The 18475-nt window shown below is 44.4% G+C and overlaps 3 protein-coding genes across 7 annotated transcripts in view; 2 read left to right on the forward strand and 1 right to left on the reverse strand.

Annotated features, from left to right (window-relative positions):
• The window catches only part of sipa1l3 (signal-induced proliferation-associated 1 like 3), a 50817-nt gene extending 46555 nt beyond the window's left edge, over positions 1-4262 (forward strand). For all 3 annotated transcript variants that reach the window (XM_072701001.1, XM_072701002.1, XM_072701003.1), the window contains exons 21-22: positions 126-207; positions 302-4262. In XM_072701001.1, coding sequence (XP_072557102.1) covers positions 126-207; positions 302-448 — 229 coding nt within the window. In that variant the 3' untranslated portion in view covers positions 449-4262. The remainder of the gene's footprint in view (positions 1-125; positions 208-301) is intronic.
• A 190-nt stretch (positions 4263-4452) lies between these two features.
• Positions 4453-10504, reverse strand: meiosin (meiosis initiator). 2 transcript variants are annotated; one of them, XM_023813688.1, is made up of 13 exons: positions 10456-10504; positions 9804-9981; positions 8792-8859; positions 8599-8677; positions 8296-8404; positions 8020-8151; positions 6886-7128; positions 6695-6794; positions 6135-6358; positions 5946-6028; positions 5650-5849; positions 5444-5533; positions 4453-5346 (listed from the first exon to the last, which is right to left on the reverse strand). In XM_023813688.1, the coding sequence occupies exons 3-13, from the start codon at positions 8824-8826 to the stop codon at positions 5163-5165; spliced, it is 1479 nt and encodes a 492-aa protein (XP_023669456.1). In that variant the 5' UTR covers positions 8827-8859; positions 9804-9981; positions 10456-10504; the 3' UTR covers positions 4453-5162. The 2 variants fall into 2 exon arrangements, with proteins under 2 accessions (XP_023669456.1, XP_023669457.1); XM_023813689.2 differs by having other exon boundaries at positions 10399-10470.
• A 203-nt stretch (positions 10505-10707) lies between these two features.
• qpctla (glutaminyl-peptide cyclotransferase-like a) lies at positions 10708-17692 on the forward strand. 2 transcript variants are annotated; one of them, XM_023813701.2, is made up of 9 exons: positions 10708-10963; positions 11192-11366; positions 11612-11919; positions 12701-12847; positions 13364-13657; positions 15282-15443; positions 15543-15642; positions 16264-16380; positions 16781-17692. In XM_023813701.2, exons 3-9 carry the CDS (start codon positions 11704-11706, stop codon positions 16924-16926), a joined length of 1182 nt encoding a protein of 393 aa, XP_023669469.1. In that variant the 5' UTR covers positions 10708-10963; positions 11192-11366; positions 11612-11703; the 3' UTR covers positions 16927-17692. The 2 variants fall into 2 exon arrangements, with proteins under 2 accessions (XP_023669469.1, XP_023669470.1); XM_023813702.2 differs by having other exon boundaries at positions 11195-11366.
• Positions 17693-18475: the final 783 nt, after the last annotated feature.

Genomic DNA, 18475 nt, shown 5'->3' on the forward strand with positions numbered 1-18475 from the left:
CCCCAGAGTAACTCGGATTTAGCGACTGAGCCTTACGTAGCGGCTTTGTTTTTTGTTTTTTTCTTCTTTTCGCCCAGCTGTGCTAAATCTGTTCTTTTAATGGGCACATACGGCTGTTTTTTCAGTGACGAAATCCCCAGTGATCTTTCAGGCCGCCTCTACCACCTGGAGGTGATGCTGAAGCAGCTAAACAACGATCTAGAGAAGGTGAGCCCCGTCCTCTCCGGTTCCAGCGCTGCCGAGAAGAACCTCGTGTTCCTGCGTATTATTTTTAACGCGCGTTCCTTGTCTCGTCCTACAGGAGAAGCAGGACAAGGTGGCCCTGCTGGCAGAGATGGCCAACCTGCGGGAGAACAACCAGCGGCTTCAGGAAGAGTCACTGTCGGCCAGCGAGCAGCTCCGCAAGTTCAGCCAGATGCTCACTGCCACCCAGGGAGACAGGAAGTGACATCGGCACTGAGGCAGGCCAGCTTCCACCGGCCCTTCGTGTGGCACTAGTGAGAGGTGGAAGGGAAAGGTGGATTAGGAGGGACTGGAAAAAGCAGGGAAGAGAGGAAAACTGGCATAAAGGAATAGAGCTCTTCCTAGGCTTGAATCTTTGAAGAAAAATGGCAACAGTGCAGTGAATAAAGCTGTTTGAATGGGGGAACTGTATAGATTGTGGTATGATGAATGAGACCCGATTGGTCACACTGTCAGGTCACATGTTGCCCCGATCATGTCTCATTAAGGTACTGCTATGCTACCCCACCCCACCCCACCTCCCCCAAAGGAAGGTTTGCTGCAAACTGGATGGATGCAGTTAAACAAAAGGGGTGGAACAGACCACCGGGATATCTGGGGAAGGATTTATTTTTTTGGGAGGGGGGACTGTGAAACACTACCCTGGGTCCTATTCCCAGTTCCTCCCCAAAAGCACCTCCTTACTTGTGTGACCCGATCGATGTTGTAAAGATTGGGGTTGTACAGAGCATCTCCAGCCCTGCCTAATTTGGACAGAGACCATCCAGGCCCCTCGCTTCCAGGTCGAGGTCGGTGTGAGATGGAGTGGGGGGGGGGCATAGATGGAGGCAGCTACCCTGTGATATACCTGAGTTAGCTTGGCTTTGACTGGAACAGGTACAATATTTAGTTAATATTATTATTGTCTGAGTCTTAACTGTATAGAAACACATAATAGCTTGTATTGTCTGAATATGTCCAAGATTTTTTATCGCGATTGTTGTTTTTTCCACTGTTACTGTTGATTTTTATTATATAGAAGTCTTATTTAATCCTCTGTCAGCACTAATCCTTGCTGTTTATGAAAAACCGAACTGTTGGTCATTGTCCCTAGAGGTCTATAAGAAGTAAAATAGCCAAAAAAAAAAACACTTGCAGGCACGTACTCATTCATGTCCAGGCTGGTAAATGAGAGACTGGACTAACTAAATATAGCCAAGTCCCTAAGAACCAATTTCCCATGCTGCTTTGCAGAGCATTTACGAAAACTCATGGCACTGTACGAGTGGGAGCGGTACTATAGATTTTGCTGTGCTGTATGGCCTTCTGTATCAGGCATAGGATGTTATACCTAATGCATAGAACTGTCAAATAGCAGATGAATATCCAAAGTCTAAGATCACGCAGGATTAGAGAACGAAAGAATCAAAATCCACATCTGGTAGCATATGCACACTTAAAATGAACCTCTGCCAAGTTTACTTCATTCACACTAGAGGTCAGTCATGTTCTTCGATCTCCTCGTGTAAATATCGATTTGATAGCTGGGGTAGATTAACGCGGTCCTTTGAGTGTACTGTCCTACTGCATTACGTGGGTTGGGGGGGGGTGGGCAGTTTTATAAATACTGTCCTTACAAAATTTTGGCAATGTGATGCAGCGTTGGATATGTCCTGCCAGCGTAATGCGATGACGACTGAGATGGTGCGGGACACTAAAGAAAAAGCATTGAGTAGCACAGGGTAGACGATCCTTCTGTTAGCTGAAGATGCATATTGAAAATGTGCAATGATGTGTAGTCAAATTCATTAATTTCGTATAATTTTTTCAGTACTCATTAAGGGGCTCGATAAATATCTGAATCTTATGCTGTATGGTGAATACTTATGATTACTTGTATCTATGCACAGTGGGGTTGGCCTTGGCATCAGGTGCGAGGGTCTCTGTGTCTGCATGGACGGACTCAGAAGGGCCCAGATCTCGTGCACACCTGACGGCCTTGTCGCTCACACCACTCAGCAAAAACCCAACAGCCACGTGAAATCGAACAACCAAGATGAATAACTCCAAGAAGATACAGCCCGTAAACACTCAAAACTGCTGGTCACGACGGACCCAGGCTGTAATCGCTGCTGCCACGGCAAACTGGAATTTAATGAGTGAAAATGTCATGGCATGGTTACCGGTTTTTTGCAATAATTCCAGACGATGTTGTTCACTTGTCGGACCCATTTTGCTGTCAGTTTTGAATTGCACTCTTCGGTGCTTGCAAAATCGTGTTTGTGGGTGTGTGCGTGTAGACATCCTGCGGCGACTTAAAGGTACATTGGCAACAGGAAGTGACATCACCTGTCGTGCCACAGTTTATCCCAAACTGTGGTATCGGATTGTACAGTCTACACTGTATTTAGCTAGATGTGTATTGACTCTTCTAACACTTCTTAAGAATGGGCCTAAAAAAAAGAGAATTAAATACCTCCCGGCAAATACCTGTGTACTAAGTGAACTCAAAGACACTATATTTCTATGACTAGATACGTAGTTTATATTCCTACAGAAATATATTTTTCTGAACAATTTGTCAGAGAATTTGCGATATGAATTGGGTGAGGGGGGCAGGGTCTGTGATATTTAAGCTGTTTGTCACAGAAAGGGTGGTTGAGTGCAGTCTAAGCTAAAACTGACATTAAAATGTTGTAAGCCCCCCCCCCCCCCACCAAAAAAAGAACTGTTATTCTAACTTTGAGGCCACTTGTAAGCTTGTGCAATACCAAGGCAGGGTTAGCATCTCTCCTTTCCAGATCAGGCCTGTCTCAGAACTCCTGTCGCTCAGTACTGTTCAACACGGCTGGCAAAATTCACCCCTCTATCCCACAAACCTGTACTCTGAACCAACTGGAGTCCTCCGTTGTTTCTCAGGAGCTCTGCAAATACAAACCGTATTATTTATTTCTATTTATTGTTAATGTGTACGGGTAAACCTGCACCACAGCTGTTGCCAATGACTGGATAAGTGTGAGAGATGCTACTCTGTGACATTGATTTTTTTTGTTTGTTTTTTTTTTGTTTTGTTTTTTTTTTGGGTACACCTGACTGAAACCACCCACTCAAAATATTATCCAAATGCACAGGCAGACAGTCGGTCTCCTATCACTTTCCCCCCACCACAAAGCGATATATTCATGTAATTGCTACATCTCTAATGACCCATCTTCAGACGGTATGGTTGAAGTCCTCACATTTGTACTGTAATTATTGTCACAGCCACAAAGCAACTGGAATCTTGTCACGGGTGATATAAGCAGGGACTCTGTTTATGCTTAGACGTTGGATCAAAATGCGAAAACAGGCTGTGATTCATTGTTCACACCATTATTGTCTTAAGTTTTTTTTTTTTTTTTTTTCCTCATGTGTTCCAAAATTTAATTTTTGTTTTTTTTTTCTTAAGTTGGAAAAAAGTCAATGTTTAAAATACTAATTACCATATTTTAATGCTTTGATGTTACACATGCAACAATTATTAATGGAAATTTTAAAAATGGTCAAATTGTATGTAATTTGTATTATGTGTAATATTTTGATAATTTATTTTTGAAACGCATTGGCAATTTTGCAAAGTGAAAAAGGAAAAAAGCGAAATTTAGATGGTACATTTTTTTTTCTTTTGTAAATGGTCAGATTTTTGTACAAAGCTGATTTTAATGTTTCGGGTGTTTTCAGTTCTCTTCAGTTAAATGTTGGGTACTTTCTGCATGAAGCAGGATTCTATTCTGTGGACAAAAACTTTCCGCTGATCTCTCTCTCTCGAGTATTCTCCGGATGTTGTTTTAATGCGTGTATATTGAATAGTGTAAATTATGTTTTCATTATTTTATAAGAAAAATATATTAAAAAGAAAAAATATTTCCTAATGTGGGAATCTGTTTTATTTAACTTGTAACCATTTTTTTTTTTTTGTAGATTTTTGTATGTTTGTTCTTATTTCTTTTTTGTCCTTGGACATGTACTGGGAACACAAAATAAATGTCTCATATAATTTATTGATTTGCTGACATTTATATTGTCTTCCTTGTGAAATATTACGGCAGGTGACACGAGTGTGAGAATGTGACTGGCATTGGTGATACTGCCCCCTCTGGTGGAACTGGGTCATCACACAGGCTCCACACTAAAGGTCTGGATGAAAATGCCACTGCACAATCACAAGCGTCCCAACTCGAACAGCAGCAGTATTTTTGAACAAAACCTTTTATCGAATAAAATTGTAACATTTCAGATACTATTAAAATCACATAAACCACTGTGTTTTATGCAGAATAGACAAATCCACAGAATCTTCCCAAACTGTGTTTTTCAGTGAGAACATTTACAAATAACTAGCAAGTGGCACTGAGTAGAGCAGCATTGCTTCTTGAAAAATAACACAATAAAATAAAGCTTTACAAAGAATACAATTTACAAAGAAGTACCATAGACACAAAACTGCAGGGCTATGGCTTCTACCCTAAATTACAATATCAATTAGTTTAACAAATAATTCTAAAACAACTCCACAGAATCCTTAAGCTCAACACTCACCCTAGTTTTAGTCTCACGAAAAATGTGCCTCCACTTTTCTCTTCCAATAATGTTTTAAGAATTTAGTCAAATTCCATTTAGGCAGAGAGAGACGTGGATTGACAGACTAAATTCACAGGTTAAACATGTACTTTTAGTGCACTAGGCATTGGTCACTTAGTTTGTTTTTAAAATATGTGCCACCTGCTTTTATCTGCAATATTTTCATTTTTTATTTAAAATATTTACTGTTTAAAATGATTATTGCTTGATGGACAGAGTTCTCTGCTGCTCAGTACAGTTTGCTCCATCACCTGCAGCACATTTTAGTATTGGCGTTTACACGGGCACTGCATTGTGGGTAATTCCACACTGAGCGGGAGTTAAATGTTCTCTGTGCAGCTCAGCATGTGAGGGTGCCCTTGGAGCACTCCTCTGGCTGCAGAGTAGTCTCTGTGAGCCAGCAGTGTGTGTAGGGGGCTTGGGACGACATCTTCCTCCCCTTCCACCTCACCCTTCAGCTTCACGTTGCGGTTCTGCTGGCAGCTGAAGCGGCGAGCCTTCATGCTATGGGGGGGGAAAAAAAACGTAACATTTTGGGTGAACTTACACTGTTTCACGCTCTTTAACGAGGCTGTGCTGCTTTTGGCCATGATCTGCAGACCTGTACACACGCCTCTCCTGCTTGGGCATGATGTGCCACAGATTCGCCAGCTCCTTCGTGACCACAGTGGACGGGGTACCAGGATGGCAGCTGTTTAGATACATGCCAAGAGACAGTCTTAGTTACAGATGACTGTGTGGACATCGAACCAAGGCTGACCTAGGGGGTGAGATTAAAGAGGCTACAAGTCTCCCAGAGACCCTCACCGCAAGTAAACCTTCCTGTTGACACGACAGAACATGATGAAGCCGTTGACACATTTCTTTTTCAACCTGGAGTGGGTGCCTGGCCGCCTACTGATGGTGGATCTTCTTTTCCATGAAGGGCCCCGCTGTGTAGGGCTCCAGTTTGAGTCTTCGTCGTCCCTCTGAGAATCCAGCTCCTCGCCATTCCTCAGCTGGAGGACCTGGGGTAGGATCGAGGTGTCACTGGCGACAGCAGGGCACGTCAAAAGCAGCCTTGTTCACCATCGGGGTTCCTCCTCTTCTGCTGAGTACTCTACCGGATCATCCAGGGAACGTTCCGGCGAGCTGGGAGCTTGGGCAGGGCTGGCTTTGGGGCTGACCCAGACATCTTCAAATAGCGCTGCAAGCAAAAAAATGGCAGGTTTCATGTAAAAAAAAAAAAAAAAAGAACAGAAAAACCATTGTGTGTCTAAATGTCTTTGTGCGAGTGGATGTTTTTCACAAACCTTGCAAGTAATCTTGCCCTTCAGGCAGCAGGAGGCTGGTGACGCCCCGGGCAGGAGAATTGAGGAGGGAGGGGCTGAGATTCAGACTCTCTTGGGTGTCAGAGACTGGGAACAGAGCCAACGGGGATGTCCATTCAAGTGAAGACCCTATGGTAGGGGGGTGCTTCTTATGCACTGAGGTGGTTGACCCCAGCATGTGGTCCTTCAGGAGAATTCCTTCAGTCCTATGAGGTGCACAGAGTACAACATGGGGCCAGCACACGGCAACCATGGCATAAACGTTCGGAACAAATTTGTCACATTTAATGCAAAACAAAACTTTAGATGATTTGAGAAGCTACGGCAAGTTTGTTTTTAGAGCAAATCGAGAAACTTAGCAGGTTGAAATAAACACGATAAGGCTGATGTCACAATACAATAATACAGGAAAATCATCCACCCTATGTGTCTGAAATTAAGTTTATGTTATGAAGTCTGTGCCTCAGAAGCATGCTGTATGAAACAGCATTTGCTTTAGCGTGAAAGTCGGATACAACAGCAGAAATGGTGCCAGGACTCACCCGGACAATTGAGAGTCTAGGAAGCTGCCCTCTTCGCTGCCTGTGTGGGCTTCACAGTGGTCACAAATAAGTTTTTCAGCCTCTTTTTCCAGGCCCTGGCCTGAATATTTTGACAGAAGGATTCGTTTTAAAATTCTGACTTGAACTACCAAAATTCACAAGACTGAGCCATAAATGGATGACGGTCTCACCTCTGTGTGGAACCGTCTGTGTTACCAGCTGGCTGAGACTGACTCCTGAGTCCAGAGAGCTCGGCAGAGAGTCGCTGTCCTGCACTGCTTGTGTCTCTTGATAAACAGATCGACACTCTGCGCAATCACTCCATCCATTCTTCACTGATTGGATGTCAGGGGCATCATCGTCTTCACTGACGCTCTCATATGTGTCCAACATGTAGTGTCTCCTTTGCTTGTCTTGCACATCTGCCCATAACTCTAGCATTTGTATTTCAAAAGTTACTTGCCAGTACAAAACGGAACGTAATGCTTCTACATTGATGTTAGCAGTGCATGAACAAAAACTCTTCACATAGCTTTTTACGGAGGAACCATAGACAGCATCCTGCTGGTATGGAAACTGCACAGCCTCAGTCCACAAGTCCCTCCAGTGAATAGTGAGGACAGCAGAGAAATCATGGGAACCTCCCTACCTACCACATATACAACAAACGCTGCAGCGACAGAGTCCACTCCATCACACATTACCCTCTACTCCAATTATATAGCCTGTTCACCCCCCTTCCATCTGGAAAAAGATTCTGGAACATTCTGCCCACCTCCACCAGGCTCTGCAGCAGTTTTTTTTTCCCTCAAGCTATCAGACTTCCCACCAACCTCATAAACACTGATAATTGCTCATTTGCTCTACACTGATTTCTGTTAATTCTTTTATTTCTTAATTGACATTTTATTCTTTCCTTATTCTTCCCCAATATGTATTGTTCACTGTTTGTTCTCAGCTGTTCCTTTTTCAGTTTTGTTTCACATGTGAGAAATGACAATTAAGCAACTTAACTTGATTCATATGTATATACTTTGTTACAAACCAAAATAGAACCATTACATTGTAACTAAATGTGCTACTAATGTTCTATGATATACAGTAAACTGATGCTATGTTTATAGTTATGTTATACTGTGATAATTAGTATAGAAAACATATACATATATATGTATATATATGTGTGTATATATATATGTATATATATATGTATGTATATATGTATATATATATATATGTATACATACATACAACAAACGCTAGAACAAAAAGAACAAAAGTTCTATTTACAAATCATTGCACTTTCAAAGCAGTTTGGCTCTTACCTATGTTGAGAGGGGGCTTGTGTGGCCTGCCACGCCTGTGCTTCAGCTGGGCTCGGTGGGAGTTAGGGGGTCTACAGGGTTCTGTATTCGTCTCTGAAAGGATGCTCTCACTTGAGTCAGAATCCCCACACACTGCAATCAAACAAACATGTGCATACAAGGTCAGGTCAGCAAACAAGAGCAGACCACTGGAGTCCTGGTGTTCCGTGCCAGTCGGAGGCCACGGCAGTCCTGCCACATCGCTGAGATCTGTGCCTGAAACGCAGCTTCCATCACCTTTGTCATGAGCCTTGGGGAGGCAGTGAGACGGCAGGTGAGCTTGTAGCTTCTGTATGTGGCTCCAGAGGAAGTCCAGGTAACGCAGCACATGGGCCAGTGTTTCCTTCTGTTGGGGACGAGAAAGGCCAGATGGGACTGAATAGTGGAGAAGAGGATGTTGGATGGGGGGGGGGGGGGGGGGGTTCTAAGTCATGTGTAATCTAGACAAAAGAACCAGCTCCAGTCATGGAATTACACCATATCTCAAAGTACTGATGCTAAGCAAATAGGTGACTGATACAGAAAAAATGTCCAAAGTACTTTGGTGAGCATGGTGCCACTGATGGGGAGCATAGCAGCGATCTCTTTCAGGCTGGCGCAAAGGTCTCGTTCTTCCTTCCTGCGGGAAGATGCTCATATGCATTGGGTTGTGTCCTCTCGGTTTATCAAGGTATTTTGCATCCAATAATCCAGTTACGGCCACGCGGTGATTACAGAAGACAGGCGAATGTACCTTCGGTCTCCTCGTCGGGATCTCCTAGGCGCCATATCCTTTCTCTGTCGCTAGAGGGGGCTGATGAGCTACACACGAAAGACAAACGCCGGTCGAACACAACTTAGAGGGGGGCGGACTGACGGGTTTTCGCTGTCCATAAAACCATATTGGAATAATGAGGCACTTCACGTGGTGTTTCAGGTGTCAGACAGCTCCCAGGCAGGACTGGACTTTAAGGTCCCCGTTTCCCCGCAGTAAATTTTGCCGTGCGATACATGTTGCCGACCGGCCGTGGTGGTGGTCACATACCCATCGGTCAGTGTTGGATAAGCTATAATATCAAACGTAATCCATTACAGACACAGCAGTAAAGTACTTTCTGGACCTGAACTTTACACCTCTGTCAGTAATGGATCACTTTTGTAACTTCTTCAACATTGCCACGGGCCCACGGAGAAAATCCCCGGTACGCCAGGTGGCCAGTCCAGCCCTACACGCAATTCAATGTACTTTTTATAAATTCTAGGATTTTGATTGCAAAACGAGACGTGAGTCCCTTTTCTTAGAAAGGATCAATGCACCAAGTTGGGCAAATTAACAAACCATATATAAAAATATACAACAGAATATAAAATAGACCTATACAGCAATACAATTCATATTAATAATTATAATATATAATGTATAATTTTTATTATATCTATATATATGCATACACACACGTATACATATATAATAGCTACATTTAAAATAGACAGAGACTAAGTTATATTTCTTTTTTTCCATATAAGGTATATATATATAAACTTTTAACAGGTTACTATTACTATTTCCTGGCAAAGGAAAAAGAAACATACATACAATGCAGGTACAGTACCACTTTTTAAACAACTTCTTCATTATGGTACATACTTCTACAAATAACAATAATTAAATATTTTTTAAATATATATGTGTTACACTTTAAGGAACGAACTGGTACAAAAACTCGCCGTTAACTATTTTGCTATATTAAAAATGTATTTAATACCTGAGCCGCTTGAAAGCGCTTAACTTGCCTCGTCTCGTGTCACAGACAGTGCGCGCGGACGGGCGCTCAATGTCCGCGAGCGCCAGGCCCGGCCTGACTGGACGCCTCGCTGGCCAAGCGGCACGTCATTGGCTGTCACCGTTGCCATGCAGCTAACCTTCATAGCCAAAGACACTTCCTGTACGAAAAGGTAATGCTTTGCCATGCTGCTTCATCACAGGGTTACCAACTGTCATGCATTTGGCGTGACACTCACGCTTTCTGATTATTGATAATTGATTATTGTTCAAACACAAGCTGTATGGCAAGTAAATGAAGTTTACTTAGGTGAGGTATTTAAGAATATGTGTTTGGAAGGTCACGGGTTCGAACCCTGTGGTTGGTGTAGTAATGATACCACTGTGGGGCATTTTAGCTGGCTGACCTGCTATCTGCCCCTCAAACTTTACGCAAAAGCGATTGCTACATAATGTTATACATTTACTGCAAGCCTGCACACAAGCCTACCTGGTGCTAAGTTAGTGCCTACAGCAGTAGATATATTACGATTCATATTTTCTCAGATTTCAGAATTACGTAGTACAGCAAAACTTACTGTACTGTTATCTCTATCGTTCAGAATTGCTACTACATTATCACCAAAGCAATGTACCACCAATACATCTGGTCTGATTTTCGGCCACGTTGCGTTGCTTTTGGAAAGATGTTGGAATGTAAATTTTCCCAGGGTCGCGCAGCCCTGCCCAAGGGTCATTGGTCACTTCAAACCCCACCTTTAGTAACGATAGGCCTCCATCTGGCTTTGTGGGCGTGGCGTTAATGTCACATAGGATCATATTCAAACCCCTTGTCCAAGTCAAACACTATCCTTAACACTAATAAATGATTATTATTACAGGCGATATGAAACAGCGGAAAAAAATTTGCCTGTCCCTTTAAGAGAGGGCTGACTCGTCATCTGTGTAACAAGACGGAAGTGGGAGTTGGATTAATTGAGAAGTGTTTACGGGTGTCATTTAATGCTGTTTGGATCGTAGTTTTTTGTAATTTAATTTATCATTCACTCTTTTTTCCTGAATGGTCTTTACAATGTCATGTTCAAAACTCTACGGTCAGATACGCCAGAAAGGGATACGGATACTGTCTGGGGGTTGAACACGGTGAAGTGACTGTAGTAATTTATCATGTCATTTTTTTCATATTAACATTAGGTGTTTTCGTAGTGATTTTGCCTTAATTTAAAGATGTTCTTTATATGTCAGGATATCTACCCAGTAGACAAAAGTTGTTGCTTTTTATAGCATATAGTAAAATCGCGGCGGAACGACATGCGCCGTGTTACCTTGATTTTACAGAGCAGTATTTTTTAACTACTCTCTTTAAAATAGCAGGGAGTCCCGAATAAACTCAGTGCTGGCCAGTCACTTTTGCCCCGTTACTGAAACCTTCCGGCCATCTGCGGCGCCGACGTGGTTTGATGATGGGAAGATTTTCTCGCCTTTTTGGCCAAACTCTCACTCGGCGATCGATTACCTCATAACCAGAAAGAAGTCAAAGAGACAGGTTTGAATTGAATTACATGCATCGGAGATCGGTTGATGTAATCTGCCTCCCCACGACACACATCATCACGGAGTACAGCATGCTACTATAATATGAAAAAAAATATAGAAAGAAATTGTAGGAACCACGTGGGCAGCTACTTTAAAAGTGCAAATATTGTAAATACAGAGTGTGCGCTGCTTTCACTGACGTGTACCATGCATACGCAGAAACCAGACTGATAACTTCTTTTTTTTTATCAACAGTGTCCACGGATCTGTGGGTGCAGTACGCGTGCTTTCCAGTAAAGCACCCAGGGAACACGTAGCTGGGAAGGTTCTCGCCCAGCCGCATTAATATGTCAAAAGGCATCCGGAGGTACAAGAGCGCAGCGGCCGGGAACGGCGTGGCGCTCGGCCGCTGCGAGCGGATCCGGATGCCGCGGGCGAAGGTGCTGCTCTGCTGTCTGTGCGGGTTGCTGGCCGTGGCCATCATGCTCGGCTTATATATGTCCGGCGACCTAAGCAGCAGCAGCAGCACGCGGACCCACGCCGTGGACCTTACCAAAGACAAGGTATGTGCTGCAACGTAATCGCATCTGTTAAACTGTCCGATTTGTGTAGTTGTTGCCAAAGTGTCGTTCAAAATCACTTGCTGATTATTTTGACTCATATATCGGATGGATATGTGTAGCTTTAAAGTAAATATTTCCTTAATTAAGCTGCGTTGGAAATGGACACGCATGCACGTAAATGTGCACCGCGTGATTCTCTCTGGCAAGTTTAATAAGTGGTAGCTATTTACATAGTGCTCATACTGCCATATGGACGGTTTCCATTGATGGGAAGGCGAATGCTGAACACGATTCGGACTTTGGCATCTGGACAAGACAGTGTCCTGTTAACTACCATTTTGTCCTGCTGGATGACTTGCTTGTCACCTAAAGCAAGATAAATTTATGTGGCCACCTTTTCTCGGGGTTAACATCTGTCATGCATCTGGCGTGACACGCACGCCTTCTGACTCAAACGCTCTCGCAAGAAACCTTGCGGGAAATCTGTATTATTCCATTATAAACCAAAAATTAGCAACGTAAAAGTCGTTGGGGTAGTTTACACACGTACCTACAGACTATTTGCAAGGTAATAAAACTGTTACATACATGTAAATACGTGTGTGTCTAGAAGTGAAAATCTCACGCCAGCCAGCTGACCAAAGTTGGCGGCTTTGGTTCCTGTCATTACTTCTCAGATTCACATTTTATGCCAAGCCTTGCAATATATCTGCATTCTGTCGTGTTTGTCCTTCCCCTGTCACACTCCGGTCTGCATTTTTTCACCCTCCCTCCTCCGCAGTTGTCTCACAGGCCTTCGAAGCTGTCTGTGGCCCAGGTGAAGCGGCTCGTCTCCCATGCCAGCCTGGGCCGCTTATGGGAGACCCACCTCCGGCCGATCCTCAGAGAGAGGCTGCCGGGCACCGCGGGCAGCAAGCTGGTGCGCCAGGTGGGTCCCTGGGTGCCTCGAAAAAGTGCCTGTTCAATTACGCTTCAGTCAGTTTGCGTTTCTTTTCGGGGGGGGGGCTCAGATAAACCCATTATTGGGGCCCTACCTGCAACATAAATTGCTGCTGTAAGAACCAGAAAAATAAATTGGGACCCCCTAAAATTTAGGGCCCTGGGCTGGTGTCCAGATTGGCCCTTGCATCCATCCAGCCTGATACACAATTCTACACATTTCCTAATGTGTTTTTAAAGAAACAGCACAGCATTCTACACAAGGATACAAACTCAAGCCAAGTTAAGAAGGTTTATTTGTCATTTCAGCCATATACACAGTATACAGTGAAACGAAACCTTGTCCCTCTGGGGCCAAGGTGCACATTAAAACTGCAGTGTTTTACTGGAAATACTATATTTAGTAATTCTACTGCTGCCTTTGCTTGTTCCTGGTGTGCTTTATTTCTCCATCTTGTTTATCGTCATCCTACCCTCTCTCTACTCCTTGGCTCCCCACTTTCAGCACATCATCTCCCAGCTGAGGTCTCTGTCTGCGGGCTGGTTGGTGGAGACGGACTCCTTCAGCTCCCCCACGCCGCACGGCTCCGTCATCTTTTCCAACGTGCTGGCGGTTCTGGACCCCATTGCGCCCCGTCGGCTGCTGCTGGCCTGCCACTACGACTCCAAGGCCATCCAGCCGCCGCCGGGAGAGACCCAGAAGCCGTTTGTGGGAGCCAGTGACTCGGCTGTGCCCTGCGCCATGATCCTAGAGCTGGTCACTGCCCTGGACAGCCAGCTGAAAAGCCTCACCCAGCAGGTACAGCGACGAGCAACAATTCGCCGCAGTTATTTACCATATTATCAAAGCCTTTTTGTTTTAGAACTGTAGAAACTACTTGTGTCAAAAGCCATTCAATGGAAATTTTGTATTGGTATAAAGGGTGGTGTGTGGGTAAGTGGGTTTGGATGCAGTGCCTCTGATCAGAAGGTTGCTGGTTCAAATCCCATGGTTGAGCAAGGCCCTTAATCTGCAGTGGCTCCGGGGACTGTATAAACCTGCTTCCTCTCAAAAATGTACATTGCTTTAAATAAAAACCTCTGCTAAATAAATAAAAATGCAAATCAGTGTCTTAGGCTTTTAATCATTCTAATAGAACAAATTTAAGCAAGTAGCCTTCCTCTAATGATCAAACTTTTAATCACGTCTTTCTCTAGAGCGGTTTAACTGAAAACTGCCAATTTCACATTAAGCAACATTTTTGGCATTTCTGTTGGAAATCGGGTGGGATAAATGTTTCAATGCAACCTCCACAAGCTCTCGTTTACCTTAAGGAGGGAGGAGTTTCGCCGAGGGTGTCAGGGGAAGAACAACACTTAGTGTAATTAATTTTTTAAATATATTCTTTATATAGTGCATAGATAGTTGCCCATGAGCATTTATCCCAGATTCTAAACAAGAATGTCGCATTTATTTCTGTATCATTCAGTGAGGCAATAATGACCGTAATGGGAGACGCTTGGAAGAGGGTGAGACACTGCAGGCACTGCGGAGAGGGTTACTGTAGGTGCAGAGAGAACGTGTTTTTGCCCGGGTCCCCTCGCCCCACCCCCCCTCCTCGCACAGAAAAACTGCTGACAGCAGCTGCAGTGGGACTGTGACAGCTGCTTCAAGCGCTGATTTATAGCCACACGGCGGCTCCGCTCGGCTGAATTACCATCATGCTGCCTTTTGGAACAATAAATAGAAAAGAAAGCAGGTATTCCTGTCGGGGGGGAGACTGTACCCCCACCAACACTTTAATGCCAACAGCTAGGAAGCAAGACATATTTCTTCCTGACATCTCTGCTTCCCCCCCCCAGTTGATAATACTTTGAGATTTAAGAAAAAAACAGTGATGATTACTTAGTATTATTATTAAATTCTTCGCCAGTGTTAGTTTCACTGGGTGATTCACTGGTGCCGTGACTTTGCTCCTGGTTTCCTAAGCCATGCCAGTTAGGAGGTCTGGGGTGTCAAAGGTAGCTTTAGTCTGTGGTTGGCGTACGTAGACCTTTATCCCATCTGGGGTACAGCCGAGCTTATGACCTGGGCATTCCGGCGATATTTGTAATGAAGTACATTTTCCTGGTGTAATCATATAGGGGTACTTGGAGCGGCACGGTGGCTCAGTGGATAATGTTGGTGCCATTGCCTCTCTGAATCCCACCTCTTCTCTGTGTTCTGAGTTGGCGTGTTATGTTTTAGCAGGTGGGCCTGCTCCAGATATTCCAGTTTCCTCCCACAGTTTCTGGATGGGTGGGTGGTGGGATGGATGGGTGGATGGATGTTGGGGTTGAATAAGAACACTCATTTCACTTCATGTCTGGCTTTATTTTCAAGAGTGAAAGCAGGTGGCTGCTCCTGTTCATTCCCTTCTGCTTTTGTGCATCCATCACTCCAGAAGGTCCCGTTGACTCTGCAGCTGGTTTTCTTCGACGGCGAGGAGGCTTTCCAAGAGTGGACGGCCACAGACTCCTTGTACGGTTCCCGTCACCTGGCCGAACGTATGTCGCACGCCCCCCACCCAGCAGGAGCCCCTCACACCACACTGCTCCAGGCCGTGGTCAGTGCCAGCACGGCCGCGTACGTCTTCACCCGTGCTATTAAGTGCGCGGTCCGCTCTCTCTCTAGCTGTAACTCATACAGTTATTCATCCCCCAAGGATTTATTTGTTCTGCTGGACTTGATCGGCGCCCCTGATCCATTGTTCGTCAATCACTTTGACAACACCGCCCGCTGGTTTGACCGTCTCATTGCAGCAGGTGAGACATTCACAAAATACTGTAAGGCGAAAATGCATTTTAATACAGCACGTCTAACGTAACAGACATCATAGCCTAGCCTAGCCTAGCTTAAACATGCTTAGAACACTTACATTAGCCTACAGTTGGGCAAAATCATTAACACGACGCCTATTTTATAATAAAGCGTTAAATATCTCATGTAACTCCACTGAAAGTGGAGCAACAGAATGGAATTGGAATACCCTTCGGAAAATCGTAATATCGTAACAGACCATCGTAACCCGGGGAGCGTCTGTACTGTATAAATTCGTCTGGCCCAATGCTTCTTCCATTATTTATGTCCTTGAAATTGACAAGACGTATCCAAACTTGTCTATATATGAAAGCAAACAAAAGTTGGGGGACTAGCATTCCATCTTAGATGCTTTGTAGTTTTGTTTAGAGGAGCTTTTGTTTGGTCACCTTCTTCACGAGTTTCGTTGGTTGTGCTGAAATGTTATTTGACTGAGTCCCTTGGAGCTCACAGCTCTCAGCACATTTGTGAAAACACTCCATTATTATTGCACTCGATTACACGCTTTCCTTCCCCCCCCCCCCCCCCATCTACCACTTAACATCTCCCTCTCCTCCCCACTCCAGAGAAACGACTGCACAAGTTGGGCCTGCTGTCTTCCCACCCCAGTGAGCAGAGCTACTTTCGGAAGGATGTGTACCTGGGTCCCGTGCAGGATGACCACATCCCTTTCTTGCAGAGGGGTGAGCGAGCTGGCCATGCACTGGTGCTGTAACGGTCATGCGTTCGCTGAGAGAGGCAGGAATGCTGGAGCGTTTGGAATGTGTGTGATGCAGTTTCTGCACGATCGCATTGAGATTGAGTATTTAGGGCAGATATTTGCAACTGTCTTAGCCTTAGGGCCCATATCGTTCCTTGGTCAGTAAGCCATGACCCAAACTCCTGATAAAACTTGTCATCGGGTTGGGAGACTAGGGATTTAATTTCTTTATCTATTTTTTAAATCATGCCCTCCACGACCCACTGAAAATAGACTTACAACCCATGAACTGAGAAACACTGATTTAGGCTGTAACTACTAAATAGGTTCTGAACCCACATGACACCCCTCTCTGTTCCTGTGTCCCCCCCCTCCACATTCAGGGGTCCCTGTGCTTCATCTCATCGCTACGCCCTTTCCCTCCTTCTGGCACACGCTGCAGGACACCGAGGAGAACATGCACGCTCCCACCGTGGAGAACCTGACGAAGATCATGATGGTGTTCTTGGCAGAGTACCTGGGCCTCTGAGGGACCCATTGGGGGTGGGGGAGAGGACCTTGTCTTGACTTGTCCCGGCAGCTGTATCCTAATTAGGCGTCACCTGCTTCTGGCTCGTACACCCTGCCATCCAGATGCGCTCAGCGCTTTGTCATCTCTTGGCTCACACCTGCTCGGACAACTTGGAGCCTGGGCACAGGAAAAGCGCATCACCTGGACACACAAACTTGACGAGGTGGTTTAATATACATATAAGCCAATCAAAAATGGCCACAGGCTGAAGCCACGCCCTCACTCAGTTCCCATTGGCCAATATATTACTGCTCAGACTAGCAGCTCATCTCTGTCTACCTGGTTTTCGGTTAGGAGCTGCTCTGTGCCATGAGGAAGACTTGGGTGGATTGTGTGATCGCTGCTCGAAGTTTGAGTTCCTCCCTCTCTGCTCTCGGAACACATACTAACACCACAGATTCCGTTCTTATCGGGCTTCTGTTTACTATTTCGAAAGGTTTAAGAAAGAGAACAAAACTTGAAGTTATTGAACTGAGTCCCTTTTGTCCAGTTCTTTCAAGAAAGGAAACCTATACATATATTTTTAGAAGAGAAAGTATTCAGTCTAGAATTTATAATTTGTTTCTGAATGTGGTTTTGAAGCACATTTCTCAATATGGGACATTTTTCATAAGGAATATAATTGAGTATGATCGAAGTTAGGCTTGGTATTAATGGTTGACCTGTTAATGACGGAAGCCATAACTGTCTTTAAAAATGTATTAAAGTCAGACTTTGCATGAAAGATTGCTTATCAGTATAGTAGATAACACAATGTTACACCGCATAGCAACCATACTGCTTCCGTTCTAACAGGCAGCATTAAAACATGCAGGGACCGTTCATCCACTCACATCTCATTGCTAAATAGGTTAAACCATTTAGTAGTTATGAGTGGACAATCCCGAACCTTATACAGTCTCTTCCTTTTATACCACCCTCTTACTATGATTCTTTAGTTGCGCTCCTGAGAACTGGGTCTTTGAGGTATGAGCAAAGCCCTTAGAAAATACTACAACAACTCCAAACCCAATGGAGCAGAAACGCAGACAGACTGTGGGGGCACTCAAGAGTGACGCTTCATCCTGATCCCTGTAAGCATCACTCGAAAAGACAAAACGGGGAACTCGAGCTTGCTAGTAAATGTGAGTTTGGGGACCACCCAGATGTCCCCAAATTCCCTTTCGCAGCCAATGACAGGCTGATGAACTCCTTCCAGACGATAAACGCAGTTTGCAGCCTCGCATGGCAAGAATCGCTATCAGGAGTCACCATACAGATTTGTCACCATCATGCAAACAGAAAACATCGTCGGGATTAAAAAAAAAAAATTCAAATTTGCAGCTATCAATCAGGAAATGCAAAAATCTTTTCAAACTCATCCAGATGTGCTTCAGATCCTCTGCATAACTTTTGCATTAAACAAATGCAGATCTTTATTATTAGACATCCTGAACATAGCCATATCACTACAAGGAGCTACCTTCAGTCTGGCTGCTTGGTGACAGTGGGCCAGTATCTGACCATT

Source organism: Paramormyrops kingsleyae, chromosome 17 (assembly GCF_048594095.1).
Source record: "Paramormyrops kingsleyae isolate MSU_618 chromosome 17, PKINGS_0.4, whole genome shotgun sequence".
NCBI classification, from domain to species: Eukaryota; Metazoa; Chordata; class Actinopteri; order Osteoglossiformes; family Mormyridae; genus Paramormyrops; species Paramormyrops kingsleyae.

Excerpts from the sequence above, each read along its gene's own strand:
- meiosin (XM_023813688.1), bottom strand. The coding sequence starts at position 8,826 with ATGGCGCCTAGGAGATCCCGACGAGGAGACCGAAG. Across the intron at positions 5,850-5,945 it reads AACGTTCCCTGGATGATCCG|GTCCTCCAGCTGAGGAATGG; the intron begins GTAGAGTACTCA and ends ATCCTACCCCAG. Across the intron at positions 5,534-5,649 it reads AACAGGAAGGTTTACTTGCG|CTGCCATCCTGGTACCCCGT; the intron begins GTGAGGGTCTCT and ends GTATCTAAACAG.
- qpctla (XM_023813701.2), top strand. The coding sequence starts at position 11,704 with ATGTCAAAAGGCATCCGGAGGTACAAGAGCGCAGCGGCCGGGAACGGC. Across the intron at positions 11,920-12,700 it reads TGGACCTTACCAAAGACAAG|TTGTCTCACAGGCCTTCGAA; the intron begins GTATGTGCTGCA and ends CCTCCTCCGCAG. Across the intron at positions 13,658-15,281 it reads TGAAAAGCCTCACCCAGCAG|AAGGTCCCGTTGACTCTGCA; the intron begins GTACAGCGACGA and ends CCATCACTCCAG.